Source organism: Lathamus discolor, chromosome 21 (assembly GCF_037157495.1).
Source record: "Lathamus discolor isolate bLatDis1 chromosome 21, bLatDis1.hap1, whole genome shotgun sequence".
Classification (NCBI taxonomy): Eukaryota; Metazoa; Chordata; class Aves; order Psittaciformes; family Psittacidae; genus Lathamus; species Lathamus discolor.
The window spans coordinates 3484899-3504176 of NC_088904.1; the positions used below are offsets into that span (position 1 = coordinate 3484899).

At 46.0% G+C, this 19278-nt stretch overlaps 1 protein-coding gene across 5 annotated transcripts in view; it reads left to right on the forward strand.

Moving 5' to 3' along the window:
* The window catches only part of PTBP1 (polypyrimidine tract binding protein 1), a 28687-nt gene that overhangs the window by 3587 nt on the left and 5822 nt on the right, over positions 1 to 19278 (forward strand). Inside the window, exons 2-10 of one of the 5 annotated variants that reach the window (XM_065658990.1) lie at positions 171 to 201; positions 10087 to 10162; positions 11065 to 11234; positions 12250 to 12396; positions 13613 to 13783; positions 14521 to 14631; positions 14974 to 15148; positions 15930 to 16019; positions 17315 to 17457. In XM_065658990.1, coding sequence (XP_065515062.1) covers positions 171 to 201; positions 10087 to 10162; positions 11065 to 11234; positions 12250 to 12396; positions 13613 to 13783; positions 14521 to 14631; positions 14974 to 15148; positions 15930 to 16019; positions 17315 to 17457 — 1114 coding nt within the window. Of the gene's footprint in view, positions 1 to 170; positions 202 to 10086; positions 10163 to 11064; positions 11235 to 12249; positions 12397 to 13612; positions 13784 to 14520; positions 14632 to 14973; positions 15149 to 15929; positions 16020 to 17314; positions 17458 to 19278 lie in introns of those variants that run through there. The other 4 variants (XM_065658988.1, XM_065658991.1, XM_065658992.1 and 1 more) reach the window with 4 other exon arrangements.

Here is a 19278-nt window from a genome sequence, read left to right on the forward strand (position 1 = left end):
TCCACCATCACCATCTAATAATTTTCCTTTGTATAAACTGTCCTTGGCTCACTTGCAAAGACAACTGTGCACTTTTGACTTGCTTTTTTTTCTTACTGCTGTAAACTATGCTGGATATTTGTGGCAAACCTATCTAACTTTTTTAATCCTTTTCTTTCTTTTTTCTACAGCATTGTCCAAGATTTAACAGTTGGTACAAAGGTAGGCACTTCTCACTTTTTCTCTCTTTTTACACTGCTCAGCATCTGACCTTGTTTTAGCCTCACCAAATGTAGATCTTCAGCTTTAAAGGGTTATTTCTGGTACCATGTAAATTGGTTGCAACCAGAAGGTAATTTAGTTTCATGTGCATTGAAAACTTTTATTATGGCTCAGCATTTAGCTCTTGGCATTTGGACATTGATTATCAACTGTCAGAAAAGAACTTTATTGCATTTAGAAACAGCCCTTTCCCCTTCTAAATGTCAGGCCATGCTTGTTATTTGTGTGCTAGGCATTGCTTCTCAATGGAGAAATTGGGCCTTTCGAGAACTGTTTCCTTTGTTTATGTGAATTCCTGTTCACTTGTATGTCAAATCCTTCTGCCCCCCCTTCTCCCCCCATAGTGTTTAGCTGTTGGTTTTTATCTCTTGTGAGTACAGTAAATATGACCTTCATCCTTCTAGTCTCAGGTTTTGAAAGTGCAGACTTAGCCCTGAAACTCAAAGTGCTGACAGGAGCCTCCTTATCTGCAGTACTTAGTAACAGGCTGTTGTGTTCCAGGATAAAAGCTGGGGCCTGTGAAATGGTCAACTGGAATGTGTGGGATAGACTGACTGGCACTCCCTCCTGCATTAAAGGGGTTTCTTGTTCCTTCCTGACCATTGGAGCTAATGCTCTGGGATCAGGATTACAGTAAGTTCAGCCCTTGAGTTCCTTTTGTTAGATAGTATGTGTGAATGTTGGCCTTTGGCTTCTTTAATGGCCCGACTTGCATGGTGTTAGCATCTCCATTAGGAACTGAGTATTGTGGTGACTTGGAATAGGCTGGTGAGGTGGCTGAAGTAGAGGTGAGCTCTGTTAGGTCTGTCTGAGTGAAGAAGGAGCATTAGAGAGAACTTTCTCCTGAACAGCAGATAGGTTTTTGTGCTGGAAGTGCAGAACTCGATGTCACTGCTGCTAAGCATAAGCGTGGTTTAGTGCTTCAGGGTTTGAGGAGTATCAAATGCATGAAGGGGGCTTGGTTTAATAGCTATAGGGGGAAGTTATTCTAACTTTTCCTCATATGAGAATCTGAAATTGGAGTTAATTGTAGTGCCATGATAGTGTCTGGTTCTGCTGTGAGGAGCTCAGTTTGACATCGGAGGAGGAAGGAAGGCTTCAGCCTGGGCAATGAAGTTGGTTAATACTTAAGAGCTATTGTAAAAGGTGGAGTAAGTCATCTCTTGATCTGCAGAGCAGTTTGATCTTCTAGTAAACTGATTAATCTAGGTAAGAGTCCACTCAGTTGGTTTTAACTGGGTAATTTGTAGCTTTAGGTTTCTGCAGCTTTAAGAAGTGGTTTTACACAACTGAACTTCACCAGGAAGCTTCTGAAGCTGTAATTGTCTTGGTGAATCTTCAAGCTTCCGGATGTGGGATTGCACAGCTCATCACTCCCATCTGTGGGGTGGTTGCAGTCCCTAGTGCATACAGTGTCTAAACTGAGGGCTGGGAGCAATTGCATCCAAGGGCTTCTGCTCCTCACACAGCCAGAGCTGTAACCACAGTCATGGAAGTTGTACCATGGGGTGGCCAGTGGTGGGACCAAAGTGGGCATCGAAAATGAGGGTTTTGTGCAGTCAGACAAGGTGAGTCTTGAGAAAGTTGAATCAAAATTTAAGAGTGGCAGAAGCAAAAGGAAAGTTGAATCATCGGGATAAAGGTAAGTTTTAAAATGATTTTTGACATTGCCATGTTACCTGATGATGTTGGAATAAGTCATTGAATAAACCAGTGTAGCTCATGCGGCAGAATGTTCCTTAATGCTGGGGTGTAACTTGTACGTGTTACAGATTTGCTCAGTTAAGTCAGAACCCTTTTTGTGCACAGCTATAGGAGCAAAGGGAAGGCTTCCCTTACAGCTTCCCCACGCTCCTGTATCACTGGAGATCCCTGCCTGCAGGGCTCCTGCACAGGGAGCTACAGGCATCTCTTTGCAAAAGCTTTGTCAGTCACTTCTTAAAAGTAGTTACCTCTGTGGTAAGTGTAAAACCTCACTGGCTACAGCTCCTGAAATGTTGCTTTTGTGGTGCTTCCTCTTCAACCTGCCCCACTTTGGTTTGCCAAGAAGGAGTTTGAAGGCTCTGCAGAAGAAGGTTTCCATGATGCCACAGAAGCATTTCGCCTTGTCTTTGCTAACATGACTACAGTAGTGGAGCTCTGTCCATCCACCAGCATTTGTGTGCTCCCTGGGGCATCACTGACATCGCTTCAAGGATTAACTGCTGCCTCACCTTCACAAGCAGATATTCTTTAGAACTGCCTGAAAATGTAGCTGTAGTTTTGTCATCTCTGGCTTCATAAAGAATGTCCCAAAGTTGGAGAATTCTCAGTCAGGTGGGAAGAGTGCCTGTGATGCAGAGCAAGCCTTACTTTAAGAAGTCCCTGGATCTTCTCAGTCTTGCTGCTCAGCACTGCACTGCCTGGTGCTCTGGTTCTGAACCAGGATGGTCATTGTTCTTGGGCTTCACATTTAGCCTAGTCCACAGGCTCCTCCTCAGTTTCAAGTGTGTGAATTAGTTTAGGGAGCTCATTACGGTTCTGGTGTGGGGCTTTTAATGCACAGCCTTCTGGAATGTTCTACACATTTGAAACACATGAGTTAGGACTTGTTTCTTCCCCTAATGTCATTGCTGACTGAAGAGGAAGTATGACCTTAAGATGGAGGCACTGTATTTGAACTCCAGGGTACTACATCTGACCGTGCAGTTGCCTCTTCTCAGTAATTTGATCAAGATTCCTCTGGATCTCCTTTCCCTGTCTTTATTTTGCCTGGATACCACTACCTCCTCAGGCTCTAACGGTCTCCAAACAGCACTGGTTACTAGAAAGAGTATGAACTATGGTACATCATTATTAAGTGAAACTGTTCCAGTGATTGGAAAAGTCTGAGTAATTTTGTAGTTTCTTGGTTAAGTTGAACATGCTTTTTTTTTCTGAAAGCTGATGCTTCCAGAAACAAAGAGCAACCACTTTGGTGGCATTTGAGAAGTTAATTTTTAAAGCAGGGCTTGCTGGAGTGTGGTACGGGCTGGCTGCATAGAAGTCATTTGTGATCAAGCCAGGATCTTTGCCATGGGAACAGTAATTATGGCTTCAGGCAGCAGGCCAAGAATGTTGTGAGGAAATTCCAGTCCCCTCCTATGGCTTTGCTTCGAGGCTGCAACAAGCTGGCTCTTGTGGCTGCTCTAACAGGCGTGATCACACGTGTAAGCCACATGTTGGTAGCAGGGTGCATGGATGGTGGTGTCCTTTGGCAGTGCCACATCAGCCAGGTTTGATAAAGAGCTTCGTGTGATCTGTGTTCCTGTTGTACAGGGTTTGATGCACCTGTAATGTACAGGTACCTGTCCTGTGACGGGTTCTGACACATGGCTACATCTGCGTTGCCAGGAGCTGAAGCTGCTGGATGAGGTGAGATTACTGCCACAGGTTTAGCAGCTCTTTGAGCTGTGTGAAGTAGTTTCTCCATCACATGTAACCCAGGTTTTCATGTGGGAGCCACCTCAAGTTCCTTGCACTTGGAAAGGAAAGGAACTGGGACTCCTGGTAGGTGAAAAGAAACCTGTGTGGGACTGTAGAAAACAATCAGTTAATGAAATGGTTGTAGAAAATATTTGGGTTTAACCTCAGGCCTCCTTTGCCCTCAATCTGTGATGATTCAAACAAATAGCAAAATACTGAACACACATGAATTTATTCAACTTCATCTTTAATCCCATAAGCATGGGATAGAGTCTGGGCCTTGAGTCACTGCCACTGGTTTCAAGTAGTGCCAGTGCCATATTTGCTGCCACCTTACACCAGCAAGGAGAGAAAGCATGATTTCAGTTTCAGTCCTATGTAATTCTGGTATAGCTTCATATGAGAACTCTTTGAATACTCTGCTTAGTTCAGCAAGTGTGTGCTGGTAATCGCAGTGCAATGATGGCTCCATGGCTGCCACAGCAGGTGCCATTATTACACAACTGCAATTTAGAGGAGATTGAATTAGTAGTTTCTTCTAAACCTGCATGTTCAGTTTGTGCTGCTCCAGATTTGGACACAAAATGTTCTTTCACAGGTTCCATTTTCCGAGCATGACTCACCCAGTGGCATTTCTTTGTGGTAGTGTTTGTCCTGTGCTTCACCAAGGACCTGTCTGCTCACCTGCAGGATGGAAAAGCTCAAGGTTGAGGGGCAGTTAAGTTTCAGGTTGGGAGCAGAACCTCATAAAGCCTGGGCGTGGATTGCCCTGCAAAGCCAGCGTGACTGCATTGCTGCAGCCCTTGGAGCTCAGGAATTTGGGGCTCTTTGAAATGGCCACACCTTTTGTTTGCTCAAAGGGCAGGTTTGTTTTACAGGGTGTCTCCATAGTAGCAAAGACTGAGAAAGAAAGTCAGGGAGGGGCTGCTGGGGTGAGTGGGTTGAGGAGCTGGTAATGCACCTTATTGCACAACCACACGCTGGGCTGTGTGAGCAACTGCTTTCATATAATGCCTGAGCTTCCAGTGTCTGCACTCACAGCCTCATCTGTGTGCACTAGAAATGGTACCAGCTCTTGTGGCAGTACACCTGGTAGGACACTTTTCCTAAGAACTGAATTCTTTGCAGTGCTCTGACCGACTGACCTGGTTTCAAAGGTGCAATGTGTGTGTGTAGCCACGTATGCTGTTGGGAATCTCAGTGGGAAGTCTGCCATGCTGGCTCTTTGGGAAAGGTATCACACTCAATCTTGTGTGGGCAAGAGCGAGGTTAGAACAGCTTCAGAGGCTGTAAGTGGTAGGTGACATTGCTTGGCTCCAGCTAAACAGTGTAGTTAAAAAAGGACCTACTCAAGGCCTGCCAGACAGGCTGATGCCTCCACTACAGATTGATGACTCCATGGATGGAATATACCAGCTACAGAGCTGGATTTAATCTGACAAATGCTGCAGGGGTTGCTGTATTTGAGTTGGTACATAAAAATCAGCCACAAGCTATTTGATGAATGAAATTGGTATTTCTCCCTCCACCCCCCCCGGAACTCCAGGTTCAGATCAGGTTATGTAAGCTGTTTGGTAGCAAGAGGCTAAGTGACACTGAAGATGGACAGCAGCATCCTGCAGTGTCTCATTTGGCCCAGGCCTGCTGTCTGCAGGGTCTTGAAGCTCCCTTGTGCTGATCAGACACTTCCAGCTTTACTGGGACCAAAGGAGGATGCAGTTAGTGTGCTGTTTGTCACCCAAATGGCGATGTTCTTCACGCTGCTCTACCTTTACATGACTCAAGAGTGCTGGCAGCAGGAGATGGTACAAGGGGTAACACGAGGGAGCCCTGCTGGAAGCCAGTCTTGTGGGGAAGACAAGGAAAGCTGGCATCCTTCGAGTGGTTTAAGGTTAGTTTCATTCCTAGCTCTTGAATCTCTCAGCAAGAAAAGCTGGAGTGTAACATGAGTGTGAATGATGATGTCACCAGCCTGGATTTCTCTTAGTTCCTTTGCAAACTGACTGGAGCTGAGCACTGCAGCATGGAGCACATTCCTCTGGGGCTGAGCTCATATGAGCCCTCGGAGCATACCTCAGCAGTGCTCTGTTCTTTCTGAGCTCAAAGACATGATGGTTTTTGCTTCTTTCATCAAAACAAAGGGTCGGTGTGAGCTTCCCCATGATCTCTTATGTTGTTTGTGCAGAATATTTTGGTGGCCTTTTACTGCCTTAAAAATCATCTTACAAACTTGGGGCAAAATGAAGTGGAAGAACGATGCTGGTGTGCTCTGCCATGAGACTTCTGACAGGGCTTTTATCCAAACTTAAGCAAACCAAGGACTTCCAACAGTCCAGATTTTTATTGGCTTCTTCCTCGAGGGGGTTTTCCAGGTGCTTTACTTCCTGGAAGTGTCTTTTAGGTGGTGGCCTGTACACCACCTACATCTACCTTGTTCTGCACCAGAAGGAGGGATACTGCTATGGCTTATCCCTAGAGCAGCTCTGCAGTCAGGGCTGGGAGTGCTGCTGCTCTTTGCAGGGTTCCTCATGAGCGAGGAGTTTCCTGCAGCGCCTGAGTTTGGCTCTTGCCATCTTCCTTCCCATAATCAAGGATTACATGGGGCAGCTGTAGCACGTATAGGTGTGCTGGCAGAAGCTGTGATTATCTGTGGGTTCACTCCAAACCGTGACAAGGTTCAGGTAAAATCCTAGCAGCAATGGGACAATTGAGAGTTGCTTTTTAAGCTGGGAAAGCCTGGCCAAAAAGCTCTGAGAGCTTTTTGGTTAAAACTAAAGAAAAAGATCAAAGTTCCTCAAAGTTAACTCAGAAAAATAGGAACTATTTGAAATCTACTTTGCCTTTAACTCAGAAAAGGGAACTAAATCGTTGATGGCAAAACTATCCGGAGCAGGGGTGTTGGAAGTAAATGAATGCAGCTTGAGCAGTAGAGCTTTCGTAGCCAGGAGTGCAGACAAAGAAGGCTGCTGTCATAGAAACGCTCCCAGGCCAGGTTCTACCTGGTGATTCTGTGGTGGGAGCAGCCTGGGGAGGAGCTGCAGTGTGGGGGTTGTTTCCTATGACCAGGAAGAGGAGATTTGTTGCTGTGAGCGCATTGTTGCTGCTGCAACGGAATTGGCTCGGCGAATGTCAACAGGAATCCATGCCTTTTGTGAGCAGGGGTGGGGACTTGAGGATCTGAAGAGCTTGTCTTGAGTTGTTCCTGCACGGTTGGGTCTCCCCATGGTAGTCACAACTGAAGGAGGTAGAGGGGTGGAGGTGTGGGTTGGTGCTGGCGAGCTGCTGAGCAGCCACACAGCCGTTCACTTGCTGTTTGTGTGCTTTTAAACCCAAATAAAACAACACCTCAGAATCAGTCGCTTTTGGCTTTCCCAGTGTCAGTCAGGACACCCAGTGGATGTGGTGGTGGTAGAAAAACTCTTCTAAACCCTTTCCAAGAACTAGTCTGGCTTTGGGTCTTCCCTAGAGATTTCTTGGGGTTATCTGAGATAAGCTGCAGGAGTAGCAGAGGAGGAACAAACACAGCTGAAGAGTCATCCTTGATGCAGCATCCGGTGGCTGGAGGAGGTTTGGCAGCACCATGTGCTCAGCGTTACTCCTTGGTGTAACTCCTCAGTGCGTGGTAAGGCTCCCCTAGAAAAGCGATTGCTTCGAAGGAAGCCTGTGTGGAAGAGTTTGGGTATAACTGTACAGAGTTCTGCATGTACTGCCTGTGAACTTCCTTGTGTAGAGAGGAGTCCTTGGAATAATAGTAGTTTTCCAACTGCTGTAGCCTTCCCTCTTCGCTCGCACGTACTTCCAACTGGGAAGCTTACAAATTGCCTGCTGCTGCTTTTGATGTGGAACAGTCGTTCCCCTCTGCCTCCTGGCTCTGGGTGTAGTAGGCAGCGGAGACTGTCTCCAAGATAAGAGGGGAGTGGACTGAAATGGCTCTTTCTTTAAAGCAACATGAACATGTGGAACCCAGCAGCCAGAAGCATTCTTTGTCAGTGTGCCCTGCAGGTAAAGATTGCAATATGGGAGAAAATGTTGTTATTGAACAAGTCATCAGGAAAGTGAAATTCAGGGAATTGAAATTCTTTCCATAATAGTATAAATGTTTGTTTTTCCACTTTATAGTTTCCTGGTGTTGCCTCCATGAGAGCTAAATATGTGGCTTGTTCTTCTGGTGTTGCCGTTGTGGATCGCAGGGGCTGCCCCTGCACAACTGCATTGTTTCCTACTGGGAGTGCTGGAGTTCTCTGTGCTCACAAATGTACAAGCTGCTATTCAGGAACCCTTTTTCTACAGTTCAGGGCCCATTAAGGCCTCATGTGAGGGGTTTCATGAGGCCAGTAAACACTTGTCTGCATTGGGAGGGCTTTTGTCTGCTGCTGGTTGGTGCTTGTAAATAGCTGCCAGTTGTATCCCAGGCCCCAGAGTAAAGCCATGCCCAGAGTGGCTGCAGGAGCTCCGGCGCAAGAGTGTTTTTACAGGAAAGTGCTGGGTTTTTTTTCCTTTACCTGTGGATTTATGCATAAACTTGAGTCATCAAAAGGCTGGGATCACAGGGAATAGGCTCCCAGACCAGCTTGGGCAATCCAAGTGCTAATTAGAAGAGCTGTAAAAAGGCCTATTCCCAATTCCTGTACCATGTCAGGAGGCAATGACCTCCCTGGTGCCCACAGCCTTGGTGGAACCTGGTCAGTGCTGCAGGTGACCATCAGCAGCGCACGAACCACAGGTTGGAACCTGGCCCTAATTCCTGAGATTCAAGAGATCAAAGTCCTTGAGCCTGTCTTTTGAAGAGCCAGCAGTGAGTAGTCAAACAAGAAACACAGGGTTTTAAAGCACAAGTGCTGTGTCTGCTCTGCAGTGAGCTGGGGCTCTTGTGTGACCTACTTCTGCCTGTGTGCTGGGAAGGGAGCGGGGAGCTGCTGTTGTCACACAGATAGTGTTTCTGCAGGTGCTGCCACATCTAGGGCATGGTGGGTGATGGAGTGTCTGGTAGCCACAGGGTGAAGGAGGGCACGTTTCCGTCGGGATGGGGGGAGCTAAACGAGACAGGCATGAGCTCTGTTCTTTTTTCTGCTGCTGAAAGCCTTTGACTGTGGCATTTCTGTGCAAGAGTAATGTAGAGAATAGTGAGAAAATGCTTCTTTGTGTTGCATCTGTATTACTGTGTTTGCTCACAGGTTTCAACGGGATTTGAGGTTGTTTTGTGTAATGAAGCCATCCTGATTTTAAGCTGTGTTATGTATATAAGCATCGATTGTGCTAAGAAGTGATTTGTAGTCTTAGTAGTGTTTTTCGTAGCTCCTGCTTGGGTTAGACTAATGTAGGGTGGCTTGGAGGCAGTTGGGCTGAGTGACTTTTGTGTGAGCAGATGGAATTACACCTACAGCTCCTAAAAAAAACCTGGAGCAGATGTGTTTCTAAAGCTCAGCAGTACCAGGAGCTGTTGTCTCGTTCTAGTAGGAACAGTCTGGTTTAGAATTGCTTTGTCAGATGTTTTCTCCCTCCATAGTGCTGCAGTGAGCAAAGTCACAGAATCCAGATGTTGGGATACGCTGTGCTACTTGTGGGGTTTGGTTTTGCCAGTAGCCACGTTGATGCTGATGTGGAGCAAAGCCTGAGGTGCAGGGTAGCAGAGGATGGGATTCTGAAGGTTTAGTCCCTGTGGACCTACGTGTGCTTTCTGAGACTTGATGGTGCTGCTGTTCTGGGCATTGTGACTACAAGATGCCAAACCAGGGACAGTTTTTTCTCTACTACAATCTGAACTGTTAAATGTGGACCCATTTCTGCTGTGAAATCTGAAAAGTAGCTTTTTGCCAGTAATGTTACATTCATGCTCTGCCCTTTCTTGGTGTAGGGAAGGGAAGGGATCGCATCTCTGTTTCTTGTAGTTGCATCTTCTGCTGGTAACTGGAGATTAAAAGTAGTCCGTAATGGCCAAGTCACACACAAACAGCTTTGGCCAGCTTCTGGTAATTTGACTTTTGCTTAAGATGTCCTAGCTCCTGGTAACCCTCCTGTGCCCTCCGTGGATGCCAGGGGGCCTGTTTGGTTTGCTCTTCCTCACCTGTGGGACTGTTCTGTTGCATTCCCATCCTACTGGTGTGTCTCAGTGCATTTAGTGGCTTTGTACAGTTCAGTGATGCTTCAGCTCTGAAGATCCCTAATGCTTAGCAGATAGATATTGGATAGTGCTACTCAATTACTAAATTGGATCTTACTTATATTTAATTTATGGAGGTGAGGTTCACTGCCCACTCTCAGTATGTTTTCACTTACACTTCAGCTTCTCTACAGCTTAGGCTCAATTGTTCTGCTTTAGGAGGACCTGAATAGAACTCAGTAGAAATGCTCTCAGTTTACCTTTCATCTTTTCTTTTCCAGCGGGGAGCTGACGAGCTTTTCCCTACTTGTGTTACTAACGGACCCTTTATCATGAACGACAACAATTCTTCTGCAGGTAATGTTGCCTCTAAAAAAGAACAGCAATTTATAAGTGTTGCAGATACTAGGAGGAGGTCTGGGTTTTAAAACCTCTTTAGTTTTGATGTTTCCTGGGCCTTTGTAGAACAGTGCTGAATAATAATAAACTTCTGCCCTATACCCGTATGAGTTTTAGTGGACCGAAGAAGATCGGGGCAGACCAGTTGCTAAAATGATTTTACAGAATTAGAACATGCAGGTTTTGCTCTAAACTTAAAGCACAGTTGAATTTTTCTAGGGTTATTCTGGCTGTATGAAATCGTTTGCTGCTCTCTGGGAGTGTGATCCTGTGGAGAGGTCAGGAATCCCACCCAAGACAGTATCCATGGGTGCTCAGTTCAGAGTTCTGCCCTCTGTGCTTGTCAGTGCCTTGAATTGTCTGTCTTGGAGTTACCTTCATGTCCTACAAGCCTCCCTGCCATACTGGGCCAGCTCTGGTGCTGTGCTGCAGCAGCCTTTGCCCTGTGGACAATCCAGCTGACCTGAAAGGACAATTTGGGTCGTATTTAAGAGTATCACTTGCTTTAAGATGGCCCCTTCAAACAGCTTCATTGCTAAGGATGCCAGACCAAGTGAAAAGGATCTGAACAGTGCTGTAGCATCAGAGGCACAGCCCTACACAGAGTAGAGGGGTGGGTGTGTGCTGTAAACAAGCTGTGAAATGGCCACTGGAGGCTTGATTCTATTGCAGTGGCACTCAGCAACATCACTTGCAACGTGTCATTTGGGGGGGGTGAGGGGGTGAAGTAAAACCATGTGTCTTCAGATTCTAGTGGAATTAGACTGTGGAATTTCTCTGTAAGAGAGCCATAACTGGATGGGGAGCACAGACTGGATGTTAGAAGCTCTGAAGTTTTGGGTAACTCTTTGTTTTTCCAGCTAATGGAAACGACATCAAAAAATTCAAAGGTGATAGAAGTGCTGGAGTCCCATCCCGAGTAATCCATGTCCGTAAGCTCCCCAGTGATGTCACGGAGGCAGAGGTCATCTCCTTGGGCTTACCTTTTGGCAAGGTCACCAATCTTCTCATGTTGAAAGGCAAAAATCAGGTATTGTCTCTGTAATTGCAGGCGGGGCTTGTGGCAAAGGCTTGATGAGTTTGTCATCTGTAAACCAGGCCTAAGTTGTTTAAACAACTGTCAAGTATTAGGAGTCAATAACGTCTGCGTACTATTATTTGACTTTTCCATGATTATCCCATGAGCTGTAGAAAATACTATTTTCGGGCTGTGCAAGGAGCTAAGTCCATAATTGCAGGTTGTCTCCTATAATCAGCGTTGTGCCTGGTTTCTAAATTGCAGAGCAGGTAAATTATTTGGACAGCAGTGACATGAGTTGGCCTCTTTCACTCAAGCTGCTTTGACAGTTGAGTAACCACCAGTGTAACTTTGCATATTAAGGACACCTTTACAGGTACAATGAATTAGGTGGGTAAAGCCAAACCACTCTTGGGTAATGCAAAAGGTGTGCACTAATTTGGTAACTAAAATTGTCTTGCAAATGAAGGAGTAAAAAGGCAAAGCCAGCTTTAATAATCACTTAAAATACTGTCTTTAATTATGAAAATGTGCCTCTGATATATCACCTGCTGTGATTATATGTAAGTACTTAATGGAATGACTTGCCACAATCCCTTAGGCTTTTGTTCTGAAGTAGAAGACTATAAAGCCACAGAGCAGTGGGTGGGCTTGCTGCTGCTTAGAGAAGTATGGGGAGTTGCTTAAATGACAGGTGTTAAGAATCTGGATGAGTGCTGGCTGATTGTGTTCCTGCAGACACTTCTGCCACTTTCCTAAATATATATAGCATGGAGATCTTAGGATGAGACTGGAACATTCCATTAAATCACTCTGGACAGTGAAGATCCTCACTTGATCTTCGTACAGTCAATTCTTAATCCTGTGTACAGAAACCTGCATGGAAATGCAGTTGTGAAAATCGAATCCAGTTGCAGTTCAACTGGAAGTTCCTCCTAAAGGCAGCCATAGCGTGATGCTGTTGCCAAGTGTTCATGCTGACTCTTGAGCTGCTCTGATGTGTCTGTTGGGTTTCACTTCTGCACAGGCTTTCATAGAAATGAACACGGAGGAGGCAGCCAACACCATGGTGAACTACTACACCACTGTCACTCCAGTCCTCCGGAGCCAGCCGATCTACATTCAGTTCTCTAACCACAAGGAGCTGAAGACAGACAACTCTGCAAACCAAGCTGTTAGTTGCTGTTCTTTACGTTGTCATACTGGTGGGAGGGAAGAGACATTTCTCAGCCGCTGGTTTGAGTTGTGCTGCTGGTGTAGGCCTGGGGAGGGCTTTAAGATTTGGTTTAACAATCAAAGAGCAAAGTCTCTTATAACAGCCTTTATCCAAAGTTTCAGCAGACTCTTAAATGAGCTGCTAAATCTTGCTTCATCTCAGGGAAGAAGGTGCAAAGGGAATAGGAGATAGAAGGAGGCTTAGCATCCTTTAGGTAGAAACAGTAACCAAGTACAGATCTGAAGACTTGCTTAATGTCTTCAAGATTTGTATGAAATGAAGCTCTGATGGGGCAAAACTGGAGCGTGCAACAGAGTGCAGCCTGTTGCTGGGGAGCACTGGTGTTGAGGCAGGCAGCATAGGAACACAGCAGTTCCCCAAGCTTTGTCTGGGCTGTCTGGAGTTTATGTGCAAGATCTGCTGTGCAAAGGGTAAGAAGTTCCCTGTTTTGACTCAGCTGCTCTTGGCAGCCTTTCAGGACAGGAACACTGGAAAGAAGTTCAAGTTACTTGCGGCTCCTTATCGGGGTGGCTACCCAGTACACCCAGTTTGCTGCCTCTCGCTTTTCAGGCTGAGTTTCCTCAGGAGCAGAGCATCTAATGCTGTGCAGGTGAAAAGGTTACTTGTGGGTGCATCTAACAAAGCCAGCACCTGATGCAGCACAGTGAGAGCATCAATGTTGTGTGAACAAGAGGGACTCTACAGGGAGTAAATTCCCAGCCAGTTCTTGCTCCTGGATCCCAGTACGGATGGGCATTAATCTTACTCAGTCCTGTCAGCTTCTGTAGCATTCTGGAGGTGGAGTTTCACCCCAGAAGAGCCTAGCTTTCCCTTTTCCTGAACACTGGAATAATTCTGCTGCATCAGTAGATGGCGAGCAAGGGTCTAGCCTTATAAAGTACTTAAAATAGTACTTATGCTACTGCTAATAAGCTATTTTATTGAGTTAGTGTTTTCACATTGCTCTCTTCACGTTGCTGATGGGGATGGTCTGCACTGCCCATGTTTAAAATGTGCCAAAGTTAGTACATTCCCAGCCTTAGGAACCATAAACTGCTCTCTGTGTTGGGCTCACTGCTGAGTTCTAGCAGTCTGCAGACAGGAAGCTCAAGGAAAGCTGCATGTGTCTGTTGTGTAAGCACAAGTGTGCGTCTAACAGTGTCTGGTTCTGCAGCGTGCTCAGGCAGCTCTGCAAGCAGTGAACTTGGCGCCGCCGGGGAGCCTGGCCCTGCCGGCCGCTGCTGCAGCCGTGGATGCAGGAATGGCCATGGCTGGCCAGAGCCCTGTCCTGAGGATCATTGTGGAGAATCTCTTCTATCCTGTCGCTCTGGATGTTCTGCATCAGGTAAAACCTGGTACCACACCTTGAAGGTGGTCCTGGAAGGAGGGGTTGTGTTCGCCATGTCTGTGTTCTAACAGGATGTGGGTTTATCTCTACGATAAAAGTTCTGAATGTAGCTGCCAAAAGTCTTCTGGAGGCCCCAACACCTACATGAGATTGCTCTGGTTTTGCTTCCAGTCTGGCCAGACCTTAATGACCAGGGATTTGATTGCTGGTCCATTTTCCTTGTATTACAGTCTGCTGCAGTGCAAGGGACAAACAGTTCTGTTTTCAGGATGGCTCTTCAAGTTCTGCTTGGCGTTTAGCAGAAGTCGCTGCCTCATGTTTGTCTGCAAGGGTAGGGGGAAACCAATCCTGTGCCTGGAGGTCGTTGGCCAGTAGCTTATTTGGCAAGTTCCTGTTGCAGTTGCTTAACTTCATCTCTCTGTTTAAAATGCAAGCTTGACTGCATTGAAGCAGCTCTGAAAAGCTTGGAAAAGCTTCAGTCTGGGAAGGTGTATATGAACCTTCCTGTGTAATAGTTCCTAACAAACACTCTAAGGAGACAGCTGGGTCACCCTGTGTTTTTTCTAGTCTGATGGCCGTGATACAAGTGTAGATTAAAGCCTTACATTTTGAAGTTGGAAAGCTGACAAGGCAAAGGAATAGCGTTTTGTTGTTTCTGCTTCTACTCATGGAGATCAATATGAGACGAACTCGCTGGAAAGGAGCTAACAAGAGATGCAAATATTCTCTTACAGATTTTCTCCAAGTTTGGTACGGTCTTGAAAATAATCACATTCACAAAGAACCACCAGTTCCAGGCCCTGTTGCAATATGCTGACCCAGTGAGTGCTCAGCATGCCAAACTGGTGAGTAGTATGCTTGCAGTGCCAATACCTGAACTATTTTCACTTTTAGGTTTGCTTTTATTAGTTTAGGATCAGTGTTAGAAGTGGTTTGGGATGCTGGGGGGGATGTTGGGATGTGGGGGGGAATCACAAGGTTTATGTGAGCATTGCCCATGAGCAGGAGTGGTGCAGCTAATGGGAGAAGACTGAAGTGGGGGGGGATAAAGTGGTGCTTTCCCCACACAGAGTGGGGGATACCTGCAGATGTCCCAACAGAGCCCTGGTACCTGGGATGTTGTAACACCTTCTGTGTGATATCAGTGTAAATGCATGTTGGGTGAGGAAAGGTTTGTTTCTTTGCAGTCTTTGGATGGACAGAACATCTACAATGCCTGTTGCACGCTGCGCATAGATTTCTCAAAGCTCACAAGTCTCAATGTAAAATACAATAATGATAAGAGCAGAGATTACACACGACCGGACCTACCTTCTGGGGACAGCCAGCCCCCTCTTGATCAGACCATGGCAGCTGCTTTTGGTGAGAACTCTTGGAAGTGGGCACAGAACCGATGCATGTGACAGTTGGGGAAGGGGAGGGGATGTAACCTGGGTGTATTTTCAGGTTGGATGTAAGGAAGAAGTTCTTTACTGTAAGGGTGGTGAGGCGCTAGCACAGGGTGCTCAGAGAAGTGGTGAATGCTCCATCCCTGGCAGTGTTCAAGGCCAGGTTGGACAGAGCCTTGGGCAACATGGTCTTAGGGTAAGGAGTCCCTGCCCATGGCAGGGGTTGGAACTGGATGATCTTAAGGTCCTTTCCAACCTAAACCATTCTATGATTCTAGTGGGTCATACAGAATTGTGGAATATGACTAAGGAGGAAAACTTAGAAACCACTGGATCAGAGTAGTGCAAATTGCTTGTAGGCCCATGTGGCTGTGGGTGCTTGATGCTGCTTTGGAAGCTGTTCTCCATTCGGTTTGAGGCTTTGCAGCTGTCTGGGCTTCTGGTGCCATCTGCTGCTTTGACAACAGTATGAACTTGGGGTGGTGTCACCTGCACTTGAAAAACTGGGCTGGGTGAGCACTTACAGGAGCTATTAGCTTGTAGTTTGATTAACAGCAGAATTAGAGGAAGGAGGAATTGTTCTTGCAGTGTCTTGAAGCTCAGTGTTCCATTAGAGGCGTTTTTGAATTCCTGCGTGGTTTAGGGTTTAGCTTTCAACTAAATGCATATGTTGAAGGCCAGATCAAGACATTCCAGCTAAGTCTAGAGGTTTTCTTGCTATTGGGTGTTGTGTATAATGTGTATATCTTTCCCAGGTGCCCCAGGAATAATCTCTCCTTCTCCATATGCAGGAACTGGCTTTCCTCCTGCCTTTGCAATTCCTCAGGCTGCAGGTACTGTATTTCGTAAGTTGAAATTTTATATAGATTTTCTGTTGCTGAAGCATCTTGATGATTTAAAGCTAAGTAGCCATATTTTGGGAGGTTAGTGATGTCAGTTCTCAATGCTGGCACTTGGGTATAGAGGGAAACGGTGTTGCAGTAAGTAACCTCAACTAAGAATGCAGATGTAGTACCTCTGGCTAGGGAGTATCCCAGGGCAAAGAGGGAAATGGGGAGCAGGATGGGGGAGTCAGTAAAGGCAGTAGTTAAAATAACTGGGGGAGATGAGGAGGGAGGTGAAATGTTTTGAATTTCCTCGTGTGGTTACAGAGGTTTGAGCTCACTTTGATAGCCATAGATGTGGTCAAAAGCAAGGAATCCTTGTCCATTTTCCACTAAATATTTGAAGTAAAGCTGTTGTTTAAACATGACCCATGTGACATGCACTGTTGGAGCTGCACTGGCAGTTTGCAGCTCATCCTGCAGGTAACACATTACTACTACTTGCAGAAGTAGCCAAGTGCCTGAGGTTCAAGGCTTGGGGTTTAGGTGGTGAACCCGCTCACTGGGTTGCCAGACTAAACAAGGTCTGCTTTGGTTTTCATCGCAGACCATACTCTGGCTTCCTTGGAACATGATGGACTTTCCTTGCTTATGATAAAGCAGCACAGATTGAAGGGTGGAACTGTTAATGTTTTGTTAATACCCTGTTGGGGGAATATCCTGTGCCACGGAGGAGGGATTATATTGATTACTAGTGGTGTTTCTTGAACTCCAAAGCTCTGCCCTTTGTGGAGGGCTAATGCAGCAAGGTGACAGCAGTTACTGTGAGCAACCTAGAAATGCCTGTAAATAAAACTAATGCTTCTCCCATTCCTGAAGAGATGAGCTGGTGGTATCTTACCATCAGCTAACACCTCCTGTTAGATGCATGGTTAAAGAACAAAGTGTGTTGGCATGCACTGGTTGGAAAGACCCTTCCAAATGCACTGTGTGCGATACCTTTCCTGCACCAGCAGAGCTCAGGCTTTGTGCTGATTCCGCTTCTTGTGAGACGTGCAGCACATTGTAGTCAACCAGACAGTGCTGAGGGCACCCGTTTAAGCACCAGGCACTGCAAGAGCAAATCCCATTACAAACCATGCCATTTCCTGCAGCACCAGAATTGGAGGCTCCTCTTGCTCTTAGCATACACGGTCACCGTGGTTCGAATTATGACGTGCATGTTCCAGAAGGTGCTGTTCTCCCTTCTGGTGCAGCAAATACACTAGAGTACGTGCTGTTAATTTCTTTACTGGTTAATATTCTTTAATTTCCAGGCCTGACAGTTCCAAGTGTTCACGGAGCACTAGCTCCTTTGGCTATCCCAGCAGCTGCAGCGGCTGCAGCAGGACGGATTGCCATTCCCGGCCTCACTGGGGCAGGGAACTGTGTGCTGCTGGTTAGCAGTCTGAATCCTGAGGTTAGTGGAGTCCTAACTTTACTCTTTTTTTTTTTTTCTTCCTCCTTCTATTACCTCTGCTTTCACTTTCTGAACACAGATTGTGCTGAAAGTCATTGAAAGTGAAATGCTGCCATAACCTAAAGGAAATGGCAAAACTAGAAAAGCAGCTGCTGTGCTCTGCCAGCTCTCAAACTCAAAGCAGATCAGTACTCTAGTTGCTGAAGGGAAATGAGAAAGTCCATCTCAAATTAAAACCTTGCTCTTCTTTGGTTCAAAGCCAAGGGTGCTGCCTGCCTGCTCTCATCCCATAAAGACTACAATGCCTGTCCCTTCCTCCCTCTTTTATTTGGAGTCTCCCTGCCATTCCCATGGAGTAGTGTCATTTGGGTCACAGAATAGTCATGTCCATGCTTTCTTTTCCTTGGCATGTTCTAGTTTTTAATACATTAATTCAGAACTACAGAGAGACTTTGTTCTGACCTTTGCTCTTTCTGTGTAGTGTCTGGACGCCTGCCAGCTTGACCTTGTACCTGTGCAGTATTTCCTCTGCCATGTGCTTGAACATTTTCCCTTTCCAAGATTCCTGGAAGTTTTTCCTTAGCTAAACCCCTTAACAGCTCACAGTTTACATTTTCAATTCTACTTAACTTAGTGAGTTGAAATATTTGGATTTCTTTAAAAATACAGCAAATAATATTTGAACAAAAATCTTTCACGAAAGCAGCACAAGAGAATCTGATGTGGGTATCTGGGACTTTTCAGTCAGCTTTTGGCTCTTTGTTGGATTGAAAGTGTAGAATCTTCTAGTGTGTGCAGAAGAGTCTCTGCTGCAAACCCCTTTAACTGGTGGGACTGTGCACACAAGTTAATGCTACTTGGCAAAGCTCTCAAACTTACCGGTGATGTCAGAGTAACCACAAAACCTCTTTTGCATCAAAGGGAAAGCCTGGATGTGATGAATGATCAAAGTGTTTTAACTCGTGATGAGATGAACCAATTGACTCAATATTTTCAGACTGCTCTTTTTATCTGTCATTACTGTTTTCTCCAGGGCATGAAATAATGGCAGGGACTGGGATACAGCTTTGGTTTGGATGAGTTGCTCTTCTACCTAGGAACTCCTCTGCCATCCCAGGAGGTGTCACCGCTGCCTCGCTCCCATGACTTGCTGGTCAAACAGAAGTCCCAAACGTTAAGAGCTGGTGACATTATTCCCAACCAGCGCTGTCAGGAGTGTGGTTCTTGGGAGGATTTGGTAGCCTGGGTGGCAGTGGCAGGCCCAAGGGCTGTGCTGGACCTGTTAAACTTGCACGAGTTCTCAGCTCCAAGCAGTGTCTGAACGGTGCACACAGTTCTTGGTAAAGTAGGAGAGAGCAGTTATTTCATGCCTTGTGGTTTTTGGTGAGCCCTTCACTATCCATCCAGCTTATCTTTGGGCTAGAGAGACTTTGATACTTGTACTGAAGCTGTGAACTAACAGACATGAAACTTTTTTCCATTGCCTGTATAATCAGTGTTGTAGAAACTTACCTGTGCCACAACTGGTTAGTTAAGAGACAGTATTTCTCTGGAGTGACTGCTCTGCCATAACATGGGTGGGTTTTCCCTGATTTGGAACTGTGGAAACTGAAATAGCTCCCTTTTTCCTTTCCATGATGAATGGAAGAAGTCTGTGTGCCTCCCATTGCACTGGCTTGACTTGGAATACAAAGTGCTGGGAGCAGAGATGTTTTTCCTGCCTTTCCAGCTGCATAGCAGCAGTTTGGGGTTTCTGCATGGTGAGCGCAAGCCTTGGAGGCCTCTTGCAAACCAGGTACCAAGTTCTTCTGGAGCAAGAGC